General features: G+C 46.2%; 1 protein-coding gene across 1 annotated transcript; it reads right to left on the bottom strand.

The window, feature by feature from the left end:
• Nucleotides 1–4374: 4374 nt before the first annotated feature.
• On the bottom strand, nt 4375–7694 carry LOC123044081 (uncharacterized). The gene is made up of 3 exons (XM_044466720.1): nt 7178–7694; nt 6682–7096; nt 4375–4777 (listed from the first exon to the last, which is right to left on the bottom strand). Exons 1-2 carry the CDS (start codon nt 7568–7570, stop codon nt 6686–6688), a joined length of 804 nt encoding a protein of 267 aa, XP_044322655.1. The 5' UTR covers nt 7571–7694; the 3' UTR covers nt 4375–4777; nt 6682–6685.
• Nucleotides 7695–23357: the final 15663 nt, after the last annotated feature.

Raw genomic sequence — 23357 nt, 5'->3', positions numbered from 1 at the left:
ATGCTATAATTGTATTGATAGGAAACTCAGATACATGTGTGGGTACATAGACAACACCATGTCCCTAGTAAGCCTCTAATTGACTAGCTCGTTGATCAATAGATGGTTACGGTTTCCTGGCCATGGACATTGGATGTCGTTGATAACGGGATCACATCATTAGGAGAATGATGTGATGGACAAGACCCAATCCTAAGCCTAGCACAAAGATCGTGTAGTTCGTATGCTAGAGCTTTTCTAATGTCAAGTATCATTTCCTTAGACCATGAGATTGTGCAACTCCCGGATACCGTAGGAATGCTTTGGGTGTACCAAATGTCACAACGTAACTGGGTGGCTATAAAGGTGCACTACGGGTATCTCCGAAAGTGTCTGTTGGGTTGGCACGAATCGAGACTGGGATTTGTCACTCCGTGTGACGGAGAGGTATCTCTGGGCCCACTCGGTAGGACATCATCATAATGTGCACAATGTGACCAAGGGGTTGATCACGGGATGATGTGTTACGGAACGAGTAAAGAGACTTGCCGGTAACGAGATTGAACAAGGTATCGGGATACCGACGATCGAATCTCGGGCAAGTACAATACCGCTAGACAAAGGGAATTGTATACGGGATCGATTGAGTACTTGACATCGTGGTTCATCCAATGAGATCATCATGGAACATGTGGGATCCAACATGGGTATCCAGATCCCGCTGTTGGTTATTGACCGAAGAACGTCTCGGTCATGTCTGCATGGTTCCCGAACCCGTAGGGTCTAAACACTTAAGGTTCGATGACACTAGGGTTATAGGGAATAGATATACGTGGTTACCGAATGTTGTTTGGAGTCCCGGATGAGATCCCGGACGTCATGAGGAGTTCCGAAATGGTCCGGAGGTAAAGATTTATATATGGGAAGTCCTGTTTTGGTCACCGGAAAAGTTCTGGGTGCTATCGGTAATGTACCGGGACCATCCAGAGGGTCCCGGGGGTCCACCGAGTGGGGCCACCGGCCCCAGAGGGCTCCATGGGCCAAGTGTGGGAGGGGACCAGCCCCAGGTGGGCTGGTGCGCCCCCCCACCAAGGCCCAAGGCACCTAGGGCTTGGGGGAAACCCTAAAGGGGGGCACCCCCTTGCCTTGGGGGGCAAGGCAACCCCCCGGACGCCGCCCCATCCTCAGATTGGATCTGAGGGGGCCGGGCTCCCTCTCCTTTGCCCCTATATATATGGGGGGGTGGGAGGGCAGCCGCACCCCAAGTTCTGGCGCAGCCCTCCCCCTCTCCCAAGTACTCCTCCTCTCCCGCGGTGCTTGGCGAAGCCCTGCAGGATTGCCACGCTCCTCCACCACCACCACGCTGTCGTGTTGCTGTTGGACGGAGTCTTCCCCAACCTCTCCCTCTCTCCTTGCTGGATCAAGGCATGGGAGATGTCACCGGGCTGCACGTGTGTTGAACGCGGAGGTGCCGTCCGTTCGGCACTAGGATCTCCGGTGATTTGGATCACGACGAGTACGACTCCTTCAACCCCGTTCTCTTGAACGCTTCCGCTTAGCGATCTACAAGGGTATGTAGATGAACTATCCTTCCCCTCGTTGCTAGATTACTCCATAGATTGATCTTGGTGATGCGTAGAATTTTTTTGAATTTCTGCTACGTTCCCCAACACGATGACGATCCCCGGACTCCGATCCAGTAGGGTGTCGGGGATGAGTTCCGTCAGCACGACGGCGTGGTGACGATGATGATGTTCTACCGATGCAGGGCTTCGCCTAAACACTGCAATGATATGACCGAGGTGGAATATGGTGGAGGGGGGCACCGCACACGGCTAAGGAACGATCACGAAGATCAACTTGTGTGTCTAGAGGTGCCCCCTTGCCAATATATCAATCTTTATGTCTCGACCATTTCGAGACTCCTCGTCATGTCCGGGATCACATCCGGGACTCCGAACAACCTTCGATACATCAAAACATATAAACTCATAATAAAACTGTCATCGTAACGTTAAGCGTGCGGACCCTACGGGTTCGAGAACTATGTAGACATGACCTAGAACTATTCTCGGTCAATAACCAATAGCGGAACCTGGATGCTCATATTGGCTCCCACATATTCTACGAAGATCTTTATCGGTCAAACCGCATAACAACATACGTTGTTCCCTTTGTCATCGGCATGTTACTTGCCCGAGATTCGATCGTCGGTATCTAATACCTAGTTCAATCTCGTTACCGGCAAGTCTCTTTACTCGTTACGTAATGCATCATTCCATAACTAACTCATTAGCTACATTGCTTGCAAGGCTTATAGTGATGTGCATTACCGAGAGGGCTCAGAGATACCTCTCCGACAATCGGAGTGACAAAACCTAATCTCGAAATACGCCAACCCAACATGTACCTTTGGAGACACCTGTAGAGCTCCTTTATAATCACCCAATTACGTTGTGACGTTTGGTAGAACACAAAGTGTTCCTCCGGTAAACGGGAGTTGCATAATCTCATAGTTACAGGAACATGTATAAGTCATAAAGAAAGCAATAGCAACATACTAAATGATCAAGTGCTAGGCTAACGGAATGGATCATGTCAATCACATCATTCTCCTAATGATGTGATCCCGTTAATCAAATGACAACACATGTCTATGGTTAGGAAACATAACCATCTTTGATTAATGAGCTAGTCAAGTAGAGGCATACTACTGACGTTATGTTTGTCTATGTATTCACACATGTATCATGTTTCCGGTTAATACAATTCTAGCATGAATAATAAACATTTATCATGATGTGAGGAAATAAATAATAACTTTATTATTGCCTCTAGGGCATATTTCCTTCAGGCGGCTGGGGCGGTGGTCGAGGGCCGCGACGGCGCGCCCGAAGAGGCGGCCGAAGCGCTGCTCCGCGCGGATGCCTGGGCCCACAGTAGCCTCCAGTGGTGGTGGAGAGTTGATGCCAACACCTTCCATCCCTACTCCAAGGCGGATGGCACTGGAGGCGTCGGTGGGCGCTGACACGAAGCCAAGCGCGACCTCTTCGTCCACAATGGCGCGTCTCCGAACGGGCGCATAACAAGGAGGGCCACGGCTCGGGCCAACAGCCTCGCCGGCGGGTGTCGGCGTCGCGGGCGGGAGCCACGCGGTCGGTGGGGGAGGAGGCGGAGGCGGAGATCCGGGGGGCGATCCAGGCACAGCGGCGGCCCCGTTCATCATCGGGGCGCTCGGGCCGGCCACCATCCGAGGGTCGAGCCCCATGGGCGATTGGCCACGGGCGCATGGAGCACCATCTTGGGCGCGTCCAGGGGCGAGGGGAGCACCGCGGGGGGCGCGTCCAGCAGCGAGGTGGCGGCCAGGAGCACCACTTCCAGCGGCGCTGCGGCCGAATCGAGGGATGGCTTGCATCCGGCGACGGAAACGCCGGAGTCCACCCACTCCATGGTAGCGACGACGGTATCGACGACCATCCTCGCGGATCAGACGGAGGAAGAAGGAAACGAGGTTAGGCATCTCACCGGCGGCGCGTGCTCCCTCTCTTCTCCTTTCTCTCTGTTGATTCTCTTTGCTCTCGCTGGCTGTTCTACGTGTGTGATAACGTGTTTTGAATCAGAATGATCGAATACTTTGATCGATGGTTACATGCCCCTTTTATACGTTCGAAGAGACACGACGATCCCTCGAGGGGGCGTCGGTTTCAGGAGATCGAAGGGAGGCGTCGGTTGCGGGACAAACCGCAACGACGGTTTACTCAAGGGGAGATTTTCCCTTAATTACAGAATTAGTTTTAACACAGAGCATCCACGCGCTGGGAGCGTTGGTAAGGAGTCGCCGGGGGTTGCCCCGTCGTGCAGATGAAGGGGATTGAGCCCCCCTGCCATAAAACCAGCAGTCCCGTCGACCAAGCCGCTGCGCAGGATCCCCCCACCACAACAAGGCCATGGCCAACCTGTGGAGCCAGCGGGGAGAAGCCATGGTGGGAGCCGCATCCATGGGATCGATCGCCACGCCGCCCAAAGAGTCGTCCCGTCACCGGGATTCGCCGCCTCCGAAGCGAAGCTACGCCTTCGTCCGACAGACTCCACCGAGGAAGTAACGTCGCCGCGGAATGCTACTCTGCAGGCCGAGAACCTCACTCCTTTGGGAGAGAGCCTGCCGCCACGGCTGCGCATGCCGGCACGAAGGGCTGCCAGCCGACAGGGATGGCTGGTAGTGGCGACATCCATGGTTCCTCCCGGGGTCACCCACTCGGGGTCGGGGGTCGGCGGGGGATGCGTTCACATCAGAGTCGGTATTTGCTCAATAGGACCGCTCATCTGAAACTACAGGACCGCTCATCTGAAACTACACCGTTGCTCTAGTTACAGGGCCTTGAATTCTTTTCACTCTTGAAGGTGGTAAGTATCTTCAATATTCAACAGTAAGAGCATTCATGCACCAGGCAAAACGCTGGAACAAATAAGCATATCACAACGAGACGACGACAACTTTGTACATCTTGCATTACGAGTTTTGAAACATAATCTAGGGAGAGCGGTACGGTCGAAGATGAATTGTCGTACATCACCCATCAGTTTTTATCTACCAAAGGAAACCTAATTTGTGCGTGCACAACATTTGGCACAAATGTTCAATATTATTCCTACTGACAATCGAAGTGCTATGACAAACAGTTCACTATCAACACAATATATATAAGATAAATAATCAGCACACAAGGTGCGCCGACAAGGACGGACCCCTAACAGCTTTCTGGGACTTCTTTACCGCAGCATTCTTTCCCAAAGCAAGCTGTCATTTGCAGAGTGGAAAACAAATCAGCTTGAAACATGACGCTTTGGTTAACAAACTTGGAGAAAATATGACTGCGTAAGAAATTAAAAAGGGCAGTGGGAAAATAGTACCACAGATGCAGGAATGTGTCTACGGGTCATCAAATAATTCACAAAAAAGATAAGACTTATATAAGCTGAAGCCCAAAAGGCTTGTAGTGAAGTGCATGAATTATCCCTGATGTTGATTGGGAACTTGGAAGGATGTTTGTTTAAGCGGTAGCAGCAGAACATTGTGGTACTCAAATTATAGAAAACCGAAGCTCATGTGCAAATATCTACTATATACCAATACCATTATAAAAAGAGCAAGTTGCAAAGGTCCAACAAATCTCACCGATTCAACTGCATCTATCCAACGGTCTACATCGCTCCGATGTTTAGCATGTTTAGTACCATCGCCTAATTAATATCATGCTTACTATATAGCCTAGTACCTAATATTAACATGCAATTTATATTTTGCTTAATATTAATATGCAATATAATTAATATCTTTGCCTCGTGTTAATGTGCATTGCACGTCCACAATTACTAGTTGGGTTAAAGGCCTGAATTTCTTGCTTACAAGTTACCATCAGCCCACTCGCTACATGCTCTCATCCATTTACTCCTCGCCCTACAAATTAACCAGCGACTACTCTATCCAAACAGCTTCACGCTCCAACCCTTGTCTACCAGTGGCATTTGATCAATAAACTTGATGAGATAGTCTGATTAGCCTTCCAAAAACTCTTTAGTTTACAGTACTTTCAGGGCATGGACTTCCTCATGAAAAGCTCCTAACATAACTTCTAGTGTTAACGAGTATTTAACCAAAAACTACCACAATTCACGGAACCGTGACGAAAAACTACCACTTTACGATTTTGTCCCGAAAACTACCACTTTTTTCCTAATCCGTGGCAAAAAACTACCAAGTCGCGAAATCGCTCGCTTAGTCCGTGCTAAGCACAAATCTGACCGCTTGGGCCCACCTGTCAGCATCAATCTTCTTCCTCCTCTCTCTCTCTCATTTCCACGAACACCTTAAGTGCACTCCGACGCTCTGCCCCCGCCGGCCGGCGAGTCCCACCACCTGCGCTGCCGCCCTCGTCGAGGAAGCCGTGCTTGAGCGCGAAGGCGTGGGCCTCGCGGCCGAGGCGGCGGCCGTCGTCGCCGGCGAGGTGGGAGCAGGCGAGGAGCACGCTGACAAGGGTGAAGGAGCTGACGTCGTGGCGGGCCTCGGCGAGCATGCCGCGGAGGGCGTCGAGCGCGCGCTCCCACTGCCGGAACAGGCAGAGCGCGGAGATGAGCGAGTTGTAGGACACGGCGTCGCGGAGCTCCGGCGGCGTGGCGGCGAAGAGCGTGAGGGCCCCGTCGAGGTCGCCGCAGCGCGCGTAGGCGGTGAGGAGCGCGTTGCCGACGGCGGGGGTGGGCCGGTGGATGAGCGCGCGGCGGAGGGCGGCCGCGTGGAGCGCGCGCGCGGCCCGGCCGTCCCGGAGCGCGGCCGCGGACTTGATGGCCGGCGGGAGCGCGAAGTGGTCGAGCTGGGCGGAGGAGGCCGAGAGGGAGGAGAGCGCTCGGAGGGCGGCGGCGTGGTTCCCCGCGGCGGTGAGGGAGCGGATGGTGGCGGAGGTGGTGGGACGCTGGATCCTCATTACCGGAGGGCAGCGCAGGTGTTAACAGATGTTCCGTACCTCACCCAGTTCATCAATATTGATGTTCAGGAACTACAAGTGCAACTAAAAATCATGCATATTGGTAGGAAGCACATATAGTAAAATCTGATGTAGTGATCTAAACGCTCTTATATTAGTTTACGGAGGAAGTATAATTTTGCATTAGTTTACGGAGAAACACAATGCTAGGTAGCAAGCTCACCATTTTAACATGCCCATAAGGCAGCCATGAAACTGCCTCGCTCCAACCTGCTGGCCATCACGTCCATCTGCTCTTCGCCGTCAGACTGGTTTGCAAGGATAACAAAATCGTCCTCCAGATCCATCTGGTCTTCCTCCTCGGGCTGATTTGCAATGATAACAAAATCGTCCTCCAGCTCCGAATCTTCGTCCTCCGAGGTCTCCGGTGGGACCTCGCTCTCCTCATCCTCATCTTCCACGATCCCCGGTGGCACCTCACTCTCTTCATCCTCATCCTCCAAGGACCCCGGTGGAACGTTGTCGCTCTCCTCGAGCAGTTCGGTGACATCCGGGTCGATGGCCTCCTCCACTGGAATCAGCGCCCCCGTTGCAGCGACATTGTCCAGACCAACATCAACACCACGCGCGTCGTATGCCTGCACAGAACAGTACCGGGATTAGACACCTGGAAGGGACGAAATTACGCGGCATGCTCCAAGTGAACAAACAGATCGGACCTTGACGCTCAGCGGGAGACCGCAGCGCGCAGCGCGGCGGGTGGGGAGGAACACGGCGGACGAGCCCCCGCCACCGGTGGAGGAGTACGAGGGGCGGATCTCGCGGATGTGGGCGAGGTAGTTGTAGCCGTCGTCGGGGAGGCCGAGCTCCAGGATCGCGCGGCGGACGTGGTCGGGGAGGGCGGCCCCGGAGGGCGAGGACGAGGGCTCGGCGCCCTCGAAGTAGCAGCAGGCGTCGTCGTCGTCGTCGTCGAGGCCGGGGACGCGGTACGGGTTGCCGTCGACGCGGACGAGGACGCGGTCGGAGGGGTCGGCGGCGCCGGGGCGCGGGCAGAGGCGGAACGTGGCGGAGTTGCGGGGCTTGCGGTTGCGGCCTCCTCTGCCTCTACCCATGGCGACGGTGGCGGATGGGGCGGGGAAGGCTGTGGCGTGCGGTGAGGTTTCCGATCTGTGTGGAGTTTATTTTTCCAAGAGAAAATGTGATCTTACTCCCGTTTTATTAGGGCTGGGGAAAAGATGGATGCGGGGGAGGGATGCGTGGGGGGTACTACAAAGAGCGCAAGAAAAGGGAATATTCCCTCCCGAGATCTATCTATCTTTTTTTTAGAGAGAGAAACACCCGAGATCTATCTATCTATCTATCTAGTATTAGGCTTTCACGGGCCATTATACTTCATTTTACCATCTATGGAGTGGCCCAACAAGGATCGTGGTTACTTTTCTTTTTGCTGTTTCTTTTCTCGTTTCTATTTTCATATGTTTTCTTTCAATTTTATCCTATTTGTCATGTTTTTGTTTACCCATTTGGTCAAATACATGAACATCTTTATCTTTACCTAATAATCTTTTCTCTTTCCCTACTAATAAAGCGGCTATTGCTTCTGGTCGTCCGTCATTAAAATTACCCTTCAAGCTTATAATAATTACCCACCAATGCCACCGGTAAGTGGAAAAACGATTCAACTTTTCGGACAAAAAATCACCGCCTACTTCGTTACTTTATAGTGACGCGACATACATTAGACACAGAACAAAGACCAGCAGAGTGGTCGGCCTATCCCTCCTCTATCGACAAGACCTGGGTTTGATCCCCAGCGTCCACAATATTTAGCTTTCTTTTCTCATGCACGTCGTACCATGAATGTGTTCATCGGCCGACCCATGGCGGGGCTTCACTCCCCTGTTTTTTTTCATTTTACTTTTTTTCTTTTCTGGGGATCATATTTAAGTCCAACAATGATTTTTTAAATCATTCATATCTTTTAAACCGTAATTTCGATTTGAACATGCTATATATCAAATTTTGTTAGAAAAATATGTAGAATATGAATATGAGATTATTTTCACCTGTTAAGTATTTTTAAAAATTATTTTGGAATATATTTAAGTTAAATAAATGATTTTCTAAATTATCCATATCTTTTAAACCGTAACTTCGATTTCAACATATTATATATGAAATTTTACTAGAAAAATATGTGGCATCTAAATAAGATGTTAATTTTACCTGTTAAATATTTTTAAAATATAGTTTTAGGAGCAAACTTATAATTTATAGCGTTAGATCCGTTTTCCTTTCATACCAGCGGCGACCCGGATTGCAAATAAACACCTCATTATAACAATATAGGGAAAAGAAAACTTCAATAACTACACATGCAAACCTCTGAAATATGTCTCAGGGGAAAACAACAGATTTCTTATCGCGAGAGAGAGAGAGAGAGGAGAGAGGGAGAGAGGCGTCTTAGGATTAAACATATTCAAACACGTTTTTTTGTTTTTGTGTGAACACCGAGGCCATCGCCGGCGAGGGTGAGAAGGAGGATAAGTGGCAACACAAATATGATATCTCGAAAAAATAAAGGAGATGGACTTATTGTAGTCTTGGGTGATGGTTGTCGGGTTAAGAATGTGTGTTATGTTTTCTCTCCCGTTACAACGCACGGGCTCTTTTGCTAGTTTTTTTTTTAATAATAAAGCAAATTCGGTTTCTGTTGTCTGTCGTCGGCTTTTTTGCATTAAAGTCCCTTCGTTTCTGAGAATTCAACCCGCAGTCCTACTTTAAGTGTGTTCCTGATGAGATAATGTTTTGTTTTTACAGAAAACCCCCTGCTACCACTGCCACTTATCCATTGCCGGCCACCACTGCCACTTATCCATTGCCGGCCTCCAACGCCCGGCACGCGCCGCCGCTTGCCGCCGGCGGCGTGCATTCTGGAGAAGCCAAGGAAGGGGTGATGCGTCGCGGCGGGCGTCGGCGCCGCGTGAGCCCAAGAATGGGTCGAGGCGTTGGAGAGCGCGGCGGACAGGAAGTAGCCGGAGGTGGCCTTGGCCGGCATGAGGGCGAGCTCGCGGGCGCGCTTGCGGCAGGCGAGCCTAGCCCACAGGTCCTCCTGCTGCTTGGCGAGGCCAGTGGCCTTCACGACGAAATCAAATTAGCACAACCAACAACGTCGGGGGTGATGATTTACAAATTACTAAAATGACAGAGATGCAGATGGGGATAAGAATGAACTCAAAGAGGAGTCCCAGTCATCCAGGGAACAACGTCTGGGCCGCCATTAGATGCTTCAGGCGAGCGGCACCGGCGCTCCTATCGGCGAGGGGCGGCTTGCCCGGTCGGCGGTCCACGCGCAGGTGCGCTCCACGCGAGCGTGGCGAGGGACGGCCCGGGACGGGTCGATGGCGCGCTGTCGTCTTCATCCTCACGTATGATGGAGGCGAGGCAGAGGGTCGCGACGCCGGTCACGGCACAGATGCTCGCCAATGATCGGCGAACTCGGAGGCAGCGGCGGCGCGACGACGGCCGTGGTGGCGGCGGCGGCGAGGCTCCCTGCTTGCTTCCTCTGCTCATGGCCATAGAGAAAAAGAAAGGTCAGAGATGCAGGGGGAAGAGAGGAAGAAGGAGAAAGGAGGGAGAAGGAGGCGCTGCGAGGAGGCACTGAGCTCCGGTGGGGCGGCGTGCGCGAGGGCAAAGAGGAAGGAGGAGGCGGTCGAGGGGCTCGGTGGTGGCCTGGATCTGATCTGGATCGAGAGCTCTACGGGGAGGCCTTGAAGCAGCGGCGGCCATTGAGAAGGACTGGATTGTCGTTCCCCGCTGGACAGAGAGAAGAGGAGAGAAGATAGGAAAGGGAATCCGGAGTGTGGGGAAACGAAACGTGTTGGCGAGATAGACAGCGGTGCGTGTGGGATCTCCGGATCTGACAACACGTTTCGTTGTCTTTACTGTTTTTTAGCCACAGCTGGATAATTTGTTGCAACGGACACCCGAATGGGCTGGACACGGGAGCATTCACCGAATAAAGATTAGCTAGATTTGATAATATAAATAACTATAGGTTGATTACAGAAATAAGAATTGACTAGGAGGGATACGCTCTTTTATCCATCAAACAGCTTGGCTGTGGCGAACCAACCTGTGTGAAAGATCGTGGATGTCGCCTAGAGGGGGGGAGTGAATAGGCGTTTTAAAATATTTACGGTTTAGGCTTGAACAAATGCGGAATAAACCTAACGGTTAATTTGTCAAGCACAAAACCTACAACAACTAGGCTCATCTATGTGCACCAACAACTTATGCTAAGCAAGATAAGCAACTATGTGATAGGAAGATATATGACAAGAACAATATGACTATCACAAAGTAAAATGCATAAGTAAAGGGCTCGGGTAAGAGATAACCGAGGCACGCGGAGACGATGATGTATCCCGAAGTTCACACCCTTGCGGAGGCTAATCTCCGTTTGGAGCGGTGTGGAGGCACAATGCTCCCCAAGAAGCCACTAGGGCCACCGTAATCTCCTCACGCCCTTGCACAATGCAAAATGCCGTGATTCCACTAAGGGACCCTTGAGGGCGGTCACCGAACCCGTACAAATGGCAACCCTTGTGGGCGGTCACCGGAACCCGTCAAATTGCTCGGGGCGATCTCCACAACCTAATTGGAGACCCCGACGCTTGCTCGGAGCTTTACACCATAATGATTAAGCTCCGAACACCACCAACCGTCTAGGACGCCCAAGCACCCAAGAGGAACAAGCTCAAGGGCACCAAGCACCCAAGAGTAATAAGCTTCTCAACTTGTAACTTCCACGTATCACCGTGGAGAACTCAAACCGATGCACCAAATGCAATGGCAAGGGCACACGGAGTGCCCAAGTCCTTCTCTCTCAAATCCCACCGAAGCAACTAATGCTAGGGAGGAAAATGAGAGGAAGAACAAGAAGGAGAACACCAAGAACTCCAAGAACTAGATCCAAGGGGTTTCCCTCACATAGAGGAGAAAGTGATTGGTGGAAATGTGGATCTAGATCTCCTCTCTCTTTTCCCTCAAAAACTAGCAAGAATCCATGGAGGGATTGAGAGTTAGCAAGCTCGAAGAAGGTCAACAATGGGGGCAAAAACGAGCTAAAGAGATAGGGAACCATTGGGGAAGAAGACCCCCTTAAATAGGTCCCCACGAATCTGCCCGTTATGTGCAGAAACCTGTAGGACCGGTACAACCGGTGCACAAACCGGTACAATCGGCCAAAGCAGAGGAAAAACCAACCTGGGAAAAGCTCTAAGCGGTACAACAGCCTGGGGAACCGGTAGTACCGGTTAGACCGATTAAACCGGTCAACAACCGCCCAAGAACCGCTCCAAAACAGAAACTAGTCCGGTGGTAGAGCGGTACATGGCCGGTACAACCTCCGGACCAATTCTGGAGCGGTACAACCGCTCCAAACACCGGTTGTACCGGTCAACCGGTACAACCTCTCTACGGGGTGGTACAACTTCTCTATGTAAAACAGGCAATATCAAAACAGCCACAACTTTCGCATACGAGCTCCGAATTCGATGAAACCAAGTTTGTTGGAAAGCTAGCAACAAGGGCTAACTCAATCTTGATAGAAATATCAATAAGAAGCAAATGAGAAAAGGCCCATAATAGAATGGTGAGAACCCTTCCTTGGATAAGACCGGTAAAACCTCCAACACCGAAAACATCATAGAAGACGCATGCGAACTCCGTTTTCGATGAACTCAAACTTGTCATCAAGATGACCATAAGCTCTAAGACTCACAAAGAGAACCAAACAAGAACCAAGAAACATGATGCAAGGATGCAATGGTTTGAGCTCTCTACTAGCGATACGATCAAGCTACCAACTTGAGAGCCCCCCTTGATAGTACGGCAAACGATCATATAACCCGGTCTCCCTACTACCACCATGAGACCGGTAAAATAGAAAACCTATCAAGGGAAAACGTCTGCCTTGCACATGGTCCACTTGAGCTAGATGATGACGATCTTGACTCCCTCAAGATGGACCACCTTTCTTGATTGCGTTGGCTCGATGAAGACTAGATGATTGCTCCCCCATAGTCCACTATGGGTGAGCCACTCTTTGGCTCATCTTCACAAGTCCATTGATACCACAATGGATGGCAAGATTCAAGCACTTGATCTCTTCGTGATGCTCCACTTGAACTTGCACACGACAATCTTGATGACGATCACCACTTGATGTCATCCTTTCCATGGGTTGTATGATATCTTCCTTTTGATGCAAGCCCATGAATACGTACCTAACCCCACATAGAACTCTCACATAGACCATGGGTTAGTACACAAAGTGCAATGGACAAAGCTTACCATACCATGGGATCACTTGATCCCTCTCGATACATCTTCTACGCTTTGTGAGTTGATCAACTTGATTCACTATTGACTTAGTCTTGATCAACCTTAAATCTTTGCAACTCTCTTCATTTGGATGATGTATTGAAGGTAAACATGAATGATCACACAACCTTCTTCTTCAAGACATGCTTGCAATAAGCTCAACACCCACATGACCAATCTTTGGATAATTCCTTAATAGCACCTTGGTCAACTCATAAACTCCTTGAAACCAACACATGAACTTCAAGAAAATCCTATGGACAAAACCTTCAAATATAACTCAAGACAACCATTAGTCCATAGAGATTGTCATCAATTACCAAAACCAAACATGGGGGCACCGCATGTTCTTTCAATCTCCCCCATTTTGGTAATTGATGACAATCACTTTTAAGAGAGTTTATATAAGGAATTATGCTTCACTATGCAATGCAACAACCAATAGTGCATGCGTATGAGATGCAAATGCTAAGGAACAAAACCAAAGCAAGAGGAGATAACTCTCTAAACTTCTCCACAAAATTCTCTAAAACTTCTCCCCCATTGGCATCGATTGCCAAAATGGGCTAAAAGCTTAGAAGGCCAATATAAAATGTGTTCCTCCATAAATTGTGTATTTCTCAACAAGAGAGTGGAATGCAATACACATATCCAACTGCCAATACTTGGAGGAAGACAAACTATATTGATGCCCAAAGATTGCAACAAAAAGATATGCCACAAAGACATAACAAAGAGAGACACAAGCAATCAGAAGATACCAATTGAAGCAAGCAATCAACGGAAATCAATTGAACCAACTAGACCAATGATCCTACATGCCACAAGAATAAAGATATTATGAAAAGCGCAGAGGAGTGTTTTAAAGAAACTAGAGAAGCTCCCCATGATTTGTGCACACAAAAGAATTTTTGTATTTGAATACAAAGTGCACAAAATAGGATCATAGCTCCCCCAAAATCAATAGAAACTCACATCCAGTGCAAGTGAGCATATAGGAAACAAAGCCTAGCGCTTGCAACAAGCACATGGTTGAGCAACATGTAAAAGAGGCAACTTAAGAATAGGCTCAACCAAAATGATGTATGTGAGTCATGGCGAAGCACTTGAGAAGACTAAGATTAGGATGGGCATTAAGCATCAACATAGTCTTGAAAGAATGAGGCACATGGTGCAAGGCCTATCATTCCCACACACAACTGGAAAATGGCTTCACAAGCTTACTAATAAGCAAAAGAGAACCTATGCTTGTGACAACCCGTGGTGAAGATAGACGAGGGGAGGCTCATCAAGACGAGGGATACCAATTAAGATGGCAAAAACCTCGTAAAGATAAGCAAGAGGAAAATAATCTTCACCACACAAGAGTGCAACAAGATGTAACGATAGAGGACACGCACTCAAGGCAAAAGCTTTCACGGAGCCACCAAAGAAATAACATAAGAAAGACAAGGTGGACGTGAAAGAAAAGATATCAACTAGAGATGTAATTTCTCTCAAGTGTATAAGGTTCTATGTAGACTAAATCATGATGATATATATATCTACAAAGAAGGATGTACACCCGAAACAGTTACAACACGAAGGAACAAGATATCCACAAGGAAGTCATAAATATACCAATAAGATATTTGCTTGAAAGCATAGCACTTGGCTGGATAAGGTCTTATTGTATATAAATGAAGTCCAAACACATATCCATCAAAGGCATCACAACTAGCAATGAGAGATCATCATTGGGATGTTTTGAGAAAGGAAACAAGTATCACAAGATATGAAATGAAAATCATGCCGAGATGCAACCTACACAAGGTTGAATGCAAGAGGAGAAAGCATGAATAGATACTTGTTACCGAGATATCATTGGAAGGATGTAGTAGATACCAATTGAAGGTAGATAGTAGTTCATTGATCATCCTAGCTTGACTCCAATATGCACATGGTGACAACACCTTCCTTGTGAGTGAGCCGAGCATCCAATGCATCTCCAAATGTTCCTAGAAGAACAACACAAACTAAATGGTACCCAAACTCATCGGGACCAAATAGTTAGAAACACCAATACATAGGGCAAACTCCACATAAATATGTGCATATAAATATGAAAATGAATTTCATGCACATCTCATCCAAATTGAGACTAGGTGGAGTTCCCGCTATATATTGAGTCAAAGAAAGAAAACATGCCAAATGAAATACATGAAGTAAACATGCATGCTCAAGACTTTCAAAACCCGAAACCAAAAGACTAAGAAATGCCAAGTGAAAAGGATACCAAATGGAGAAATAATCACTTGGAAGATATCATTAAAGATACATCAAGGAATGAGATATCCATTGATACACACTAAACTAAAGATGTCAAACTCCTAAAAAGAGGATGGTTCCAAACAAACCAAGCTCTCAACAAAGTTTAATGATGGCACAATGTACCAAAAATAAATGGCTTGCCTTCCACCAAAACACACTTGATGAGGATCACAAGATGAGCGTTTTAGAGAAAATAGAATAGCTCCCCCACAAGTTGTGCATTACATAGGATTTGCATTTGAATACAAAATGCACAAGGTGGGATCATCACTTTCACTATATCTAGAAAACACTAGACAAGAACAAGAAATAAACAAGATCCACAAATGGTAGGGAAGACAATGGGAGTTGACACAAACTTGGCAAGAGATAAGGCAAATAAAAAGCAAATGCCAACGTGAAGATGATCAATAATTTCTACCACACATAAGTGAGTACCAATTGTTAAAAGACAAGAAGTATTTGGAAATAATTCCCGTTGGTAGATAGCAATGATATCCAACATCATCTTCACACCAAACACACGCAAATTGCAACTTATAGAGCTAACATGCCACCTAGGAACAAGATAATCTACAATATCAATTCTAGGTGACAATATCTCAAATGTACACATTTTCTAGGCTTGTAATATGCACTTAGCATATTACTCCCCCATAATGTGATACCAATAAGAACTTAACAAGAGGCAATAAGAGGAACAAACAAGAGATAATTAATGGACTATTTAGAGTTTGAATTTCTCATGAGAGATATACCACCTAGCGACTAGATAATCTTGTAATATCAATACTAGATGGTATTCCTCATGTACACACATTTATAGGATTGTGAGGTGCACAAAGCACATCACTCCCTCAAAATGGGATGTTCCATTAATCTCTCACACGAGCCAACTAGGATACAAACAAGAAACATAAAGGCTCAACGCACGACACACACGTACATGATGTGCAAACCAATACACACATACTTGTTTGCTCAAGATAAGCAAGTTGGAATCACAACATATACAAACACATGCAAGGAACAAAACCAAAACATGCAAGGGGGCAAGTAACTTTGAATGTAAGCAATTTTAAGTACAAGTTACCGCAAGGAGGCACATTGGATATAAGATAGAAACTTGATAATCCAATTGACTTGGCTTGAGACAAAGAGAATGATGAAGTCCCCTTAATTCTTCATAATGTAGCCAAGTCTCCAATGCCCTCCAACAACACCTATTGATCAAGTTTGAGCTTGTTGGTCCCCAACCAATTTGGGTCCTAAGAGGTTAGTCACAATAGGTTTGGCTACCCAAATGGTTCTTTGCTTGACACCACTTTGAGTACCAACAAACTTGGCAAACACATTGCCAACCTTATCCTTACCAAGAGAATAGCTATCATCAATAATAATTGGGTTGGATAAGTTACCACTAGTGCATGAAGAAGCGACGTGACCTTTCTCACGACATAAGTAGCAACGTCTACTCTTCACTTTCTTCCCACTTGATTTCTCAATTTGAGAAGCATTAACTTGAGTCTTCTTGGGAAGAGGCATTTCTTCAACTTGATGTTGAGCATGAGATTGAACTTGTGCCCTCTTCACTTGTTGCTTGACACTAATGGCCTTCTTCTTCAATGGGCAAGATCTAACATGATGCCCTTCAACTTTGCACTTGAAGCAAACAATCTTGGCCGAATTCTTGACCTTTTCTTGGCCCTTCTTCTTGTTCATGTTGGACTTCTTCTTCTTATTGGAGTTGAATCCAAGTCCACCTTTGTCATTGGGGGATTTTTGCACACTCAAGATATTGTTGAGTGTGGATTTCCCTTGATGACTCTTTTCCAAGTCTTTCTTCAAAGAAGTGACTTGGGCCTTGAGCTCTTTGATTTCCTCTACAGGGTTAGTCTCAACACAAGTACTAGAGGAAGTATAAGCTTCATCGTTAGAGCAACAAGGCAAGGAAAGCAATTCATCACAAGATGTACCAACATTGTGAGTAGATGAATTACAAGGACTAACACATGGCAATATACTATTTTGACTAGAAGTAGTGCTAGTATCCACATGAGGCTCACTAGATGTTACCTTAGCAATCATGGCCTCATGAGCTATCTTTAGCACACTATGGGATACTAGAAGATCATCATGAGAGCTTGAGAGCTTTTTCATGACTTTCTTCCAATTTCCCATAATTGCAAGATAGCACCTCAAGTTGAGCCCGTAGCTCAACATTCTCCTTCAAAATGGATGCTTCACAAGTAATAGAATTAGTAGCACAAGCATCATCATTAACAACAAGAGGAGAAGGCAACTTGGCAAGCTCTTTCAAATAAGAAGCTTCAAGTTGAGCATGAGACTCGGTGAGTTTGATGAGCTCACCCTTGATGACCCTTGAGCCATTTTCGAGGTGCTCAAAATCCTCAAGGAGTCTAGCATGAGAAACTTCAAGCTTAGCATTTTTAGTTTCAAAGACATTGGCCACCTTAAGAGCTCTATCAGTAGATTCCTTCACTCTAGACAATTCTAGAGCAAAAGTCTCCTCAAGAGATTCCTTGGTGGTTTGTTCAAGTTCAAGAGCTTGAGAGAGGTCCGCAATCTCATTAGCGTAATCACGCCCATGACCTTCCATTTTATCAATGGTGGCCTCATGCTCCTCTAGATGAGATTCCAACTCCTCAATGTATTTCTTGCCATCAATGGAAATGGACATTATTTTCATGAAGTTGGAGCGAGCAAATTTATTTTTATGAAGAGCTTTAAAAATCATTTCCCCCTTAGTTTTTAAGGAGGCAACATTATCATTCTCTTCATCATTATCCTCATCATCATTAGCATCAACATCATCATCAAGAGACATATTGGGGTACAAAGTAGGAGATACCTTTGACGCCTTAGCCATAAGGCAAAAAGCAATAGATGATGGTGTAGGATCCCTTGAGGCACCATTAAACACCATATCTTGTTCCATGGAGTGTTGGATTTCCTCTACATTGTTAGCACAACAATTTGAGGAAATAGATGCATTTTTATCATGGCAACAAGACATAGCAAGCATATCATCATGAGATTTAGTCAAGCAATTTCTACATGATATGCAAGGACTATCAACGCAAGCATGTGAAACATTTGGAGTGCTCGAAGTGTTAAAGCCCAAAGAAGGAGCATTGCAACAATATAGTGATGAAGGATCATCCACAATAAGCATACTATTATCATTTCAATGACCAACACTACTCACCATATCATTACCTTGTGGCAAACCACATGTAGGTGAAGTAGAAGAAGTTGAGAAGACAATACGACCGGAGGTGGAGGGAGAACAGTCATCCTTACAAATCTTGGACACGCCATATTTATCTTGAAGCTTTGTCCATAACTCATGAGCATCCCGGAACGGCATGAGTTGAAATATAACTACATTGCTCAAAGCATCGAAAAGCACATTAGAAGCTTGAGCATTGAGATAAGAGTTTTTCTCATCCTCTAAAGATAATCTTTGGGGATCCTTTGGAGGAGAAAAACCCATATCTACAATTCGCTCTAAATTTGGGTCCATGACCCTAAAGAGATTAAGCATGTGAATTACCCAAACATCAAAATTTGTGCCATCGAAACTAAGAGTGTCAGAGAATCCTAATCCCCTAGTCGACATCTTTACTCTCTAGGCGGTAAAGCCTAATAAAGAGAGACGAGGCTCTGATACCAATTGAAAGATCGTGGATGTCGCCTAGAGGGGGAGGGGTGAATAGGCGTTTTAAAATATTTACGGTTTAGGCTTGAACAAATGCGGAATAAACCTAACGGTTAATTTGTCAAGCACAAAACCTACAACAACTAGGCTCACCTATGTGCACCAACAACTTATGCTAAGCAAGATAAGCAACTATGTGATAGGAAGATATATGACAAGAACAATATGACTATCACAAAGTAAAGTGCATAAGTAAAGGGCTCGGGTAAGAGATAACCGAGGCACGCGGAGACGATGATGTATCCCGAAGTTCACACCCTTGCGGATGCTAATCTTCGTTTGGAGCGGTGTGGAGGCACAATGCTCCCTAAGAAGCCACTAGGGCCACCGTAATCTCCTCACGCCCTTGCACAATGCAAGATGCCGTGATTCAACTAAGGGACCCTTGAGGGCGGTCACCGAACCCGTACAAATGGCAACCCTTGGGGGCGGTCACTGAACCCGTACACTTTGGCAACCCTTGGGGGCGGTCACCGGAACCCGTTAAATTGCTCGGGGCGATCTCCACAACCTAATTGGAGACCCCGACGCTTGCTCGGAGCTTTACACCACAATGATTGAGCTCCGAACACCACCAACCGTCTAGGGCGCCCAAGCACCCAAGAGGAACAAGCTCAAGGGCACCAAGCACCCAAGAGTAATAAGCTTCTCAACTTGTAACTTCCACGTATCACCGTGGAGAACTCAAACCGATGCACCAAATGCAATGGCAAGGGCACACGGAGTGCCCAAGTCCTTCTCTCTCAAATCCCACCGAAGCAATTAATGCTAGGGAGGAAAATGAGAGGAAGAACAAGAAGGAGAACACCAAGAACTCCAAGAACTAGATCCAAGGGGTTCCCCTCACATAGAGGAGAAAGTGATTGATGGAAATGTGGATCTAGATCTCCTCTCTCTTTTCCCTCAAAAACTAGCAAGAATCCATGGAGGGATTGAGAGTTAGCAAGCTCGAAGAAGGTCAACAATGGGGGCAAAAACGAGCTAAAGAGATAGGGAACCATTAGGGAAGAAGACCCCCTTAAATAGGTCCCCACGAATCTGCCCGTTATGTGCAGAAACCTGTAGGACCGGTACAACTGGTGCATGAACCGATACAACCGGCCAAAGCAGAGGAAAAACCAACCTGGGAAAAGCTCTAAGCGGTACAACAGCCTGGGGAACCGGTAGTACCGGTTAGACCGGTTAAACCGGTCAACAACCGCCCAAGAACCGCTCCAAAACAGAAACTAGTCCGGTGGTAGAGCGGTACATGGCCGGTACAACCTCCGGACCAATTCTTGAGCGGTACAACCGCTCCAAACACCGGTTGTACCGGTCAACCGGTACAACCTCTCTACGGGGCGGTACAACCTCTCTATGTAAAACAGGCAATATCAAAATAGCCACAACTTTCGCATATGAGCTCCGAATTCGATGAAACCAAGTTTGTTGGAAAGCTAGAAACAAGGGCTAACACAATCTTGATAGAAATATCAATAAGAAGCAAATGAGAAAAGGCCCATAATAAAATGGTGAGAACCCTTCCTTGGATAAGACCGGTAAAACCTCCAACACCGAAAACATCATAGAAGACGCATGCGAACTCCGTTTTCGATGAACTCAAGCTTGTCATGAAGATGACCATAAGCTCTAAGACTCACAAAGAGAACCAACAAAGAACCAAGAAACATGATGCAAGGATGCAATGGTTTGATCTCTCTACTAACGATACGATCAAGCTACCAACTTGAGAGCCCCCCTTGATAGTACGGCAAATGATCATATAACCCGGTCTCCCTACTACCACCATGAGACCGGTAAAATAGAAAACCTATCAAGGGAAAACCTCTGTCTTGCACATGGTCCACTTGAGCTAGATGATGACGATCTTGACTCCCTCAAGATGGACCACCTTTCTTGATTGCGTTAGCTCGATGAAGACTAGATGATTGCTCCCCCATAGTCCACTATGGGTGAGCCACTCTTCGGCTCATCTTCACAAGTCCATTGACACCACAATGGATGGCAAGATTCAAGCACTTGATCTCTTCGTGATGCTCCACTTGAACTTGCACACGACAATCTTGATGACGATCACCATTTGATGTCATCCTTTCCATGGGTTGTATGATATCTTCCTCTTGATGCAAGCCCATGGATACGTACCTATCCCCACATAGAACTCTCACATAGACCATGGGTTAGTACACAAAGTGCAATGGACAAAGCTTACCATACCATGGGATCACTTGATCCCTCTCGGTACATCTTCTACGCTTTGTGAGTTGATCAACTTGATTCACTATTGACTTAGTCTTGATCAACCTTAAATCTTTGCAACTCTCTTCATTTGGATGATGTATTGAAGGTAAACATGAATGATCACACAACCTTCTTCTTCAAGACATGCTTGCAATAAGCTCAACACTCGCATGACCAATCTTTGGATAATTTCTTAATAGCACCTTGGTCAACTCATAAACTCCTTGAAACCAACACATGGACTTCAAGAAAATCCTATGGACAAATCCTTCAAATATAACTCAAGACAACCATTAGTCCATAGAGATTGTCATCAATTACCAAAACCAAACATGGGGGCACCGCATGTTCTTTCACTGTGGTTGAGATGGTTAGGTGGACAGTGGTATCCTCAATCCACCAGGGTTCAAATTCTGGTGCTCGCATTATTCCTGGATTTATTTCAGGATTTCCGGCGATGCGCTTTCAGTGGGAGGTACTCATAGGAGTAGGGTGTGTGTGTGTGCGTTCATAGGGGTGAGTGTATGTGCGTGTATATGAGCGCTTGTGTCTGTATTGATGCTAAAAAAACCGCTTGGCTGTGCATGCATTTTATTTCTTCCCGAATCTACATGCACACGATTGCGGCTTTGGTTCTACATTTTTATTGAAGTTGGATTTGCATCTGTTTGTATTTTTTGACGTACTCATATTGACTAAATAGCTCAGGTCACATACGGACACGGCGGCAACATGTATGCCTGGACGTCCAATAAAGTACATACATAAATTATCTCCGGGCGCTGCTGATTTCGGTTTATACGAGTGTATAGTAAAATATCGGCATGAAAATATAGGTATTTACATGTCATGACCACAAAGTCTTTAATTGTTCTTAATAAGGTTGTTGTTCCGGATCAGGAAGAAGATGACATGCTTGATGTCCTTGAATATGGTCATGTTGAAGGTGGTATGGAGGAACAAGGCAACCAACTTATACATCCTTTTGACCAAAACATTGATGCTATGGAGAAACAAAAACAATTGCATCCATGTAAAATTACTTTTGAGGTATTACATATACGACATTTTTAATATTCGATGTTTGTGCAATGGTTAATATGCTGGTCTGGTATGCTTTGTCACTAGGTATTGACATACTTATCTAAAACTTCGTAGTGAAGTCGGACGAAAAACATGGTGTATATAGCAATGCTCTTACTTTAATATCATTTTTCTGCTATCTAAATTGCTTCAAGGAAAAACACAATACTCTAGCATGCAAACAACACATATATTCCGATGCTCATATCCAGTGTAATTAGATTTATTTATAAGTAGCTACATATGCTCTATTTATGATGTAGATTTTATACCAGTTTTTTAATCAACAACAGATTCATATAGTATCCAAAACTCTCGTGCAGGAAAGTAATTTGGATGGCAATCTCGAGTCATGGAGATGGCAAAGAACAAAAAAGAAAAAGAGATAAAAGGCGGTATGCATGAATGACTAACGAAGAAAAGCAGGAAAAAACTGAAAAGGTGACATGAAGCCTATCCACTAAGCAAAAGAACTAAAGATTTGACCCGGTTGCAAAAGAATACACACAAAAAAAGCAAACATGAAGCCAACACAGATGATAAAAAAGTGTGCATGGAAAAGGCAGAAAGACACAAATATGCAACCAGAACAAAAGAACCAACAATTGAGGCGCAACACTCTAAGCAAAGATTGAACTGCGATGGAGAAATCCTACATATATCACGACAACATAAGAAGTTATACATCCATGCGACAAGGACTTCCCAGTGAGCACACACACACAACATGCTTCGACACTAGGCGAAGTATAAGAAATTTTTACTGTGTGATATCAATACGATGGTTAATTTACTGGTGAGGTATGTGTTGTCACAATATATTTATTATATATTAACGGTCTAATCTACAATGTCACATTGAAGTCATACAGTCATACAAAAAACATCATGCGTGCTCTTACTTCGAAAATCCTTTGAATTAGTAACTGAACTCTTGAAGAATGTGCTTCAAAGTCAGAGAAAAAATGCACTCGGTGGAAGTCATCCGTGTACCATCCTCTCTTCAACCATTGCCTATCCATCCCGTAGCAACGCACGGGCATAATTCCTAGTTTATTTAAAGACACGAAGGAACATTTTTTGTCAAACATATGAACTCATTTCATTTTTTTACATGTACAACATCTTTTTAACTG

Source organism: Triticum aestivum, chromosome 2B (assembly GCF_018294505.1).
Source record: "Triticum aestivum cultivar Chinese Spring chromosome 2B, IWGSC CS RefSeq v2.1, whole genome shotgun sequence".
Lineage (NCBI taxonomy): Eukaryota > Viridiplantae > Streptophyta > Magnoliopsida > Poales > Poaceae > Triticum > Triticum aestivum.
The sequence above is the reverse complement of the archived record's forward strand: the minus strand, read 5'-3'. Positions and strand labels throughout refer to the sequence as shown.

Bases quoted from the DNA above. Each gene is read 5' to 3' on its own strand.
- LOC123044081 (XM_044466720.1), bottom strand. From the start codon at position 7,570: ATGGGTAGAGGCAGAGGAGGCCGCAACCGCAAGCCCCGCAACTCCGCC. The intron at 7,097-7,177 runs GTCCGATCTGTT...TGTTCTGTGCAG, and splicing joins GTCTCCCGCTGAGCGTCAAG to GCATACGACGCGCGTGGTGT.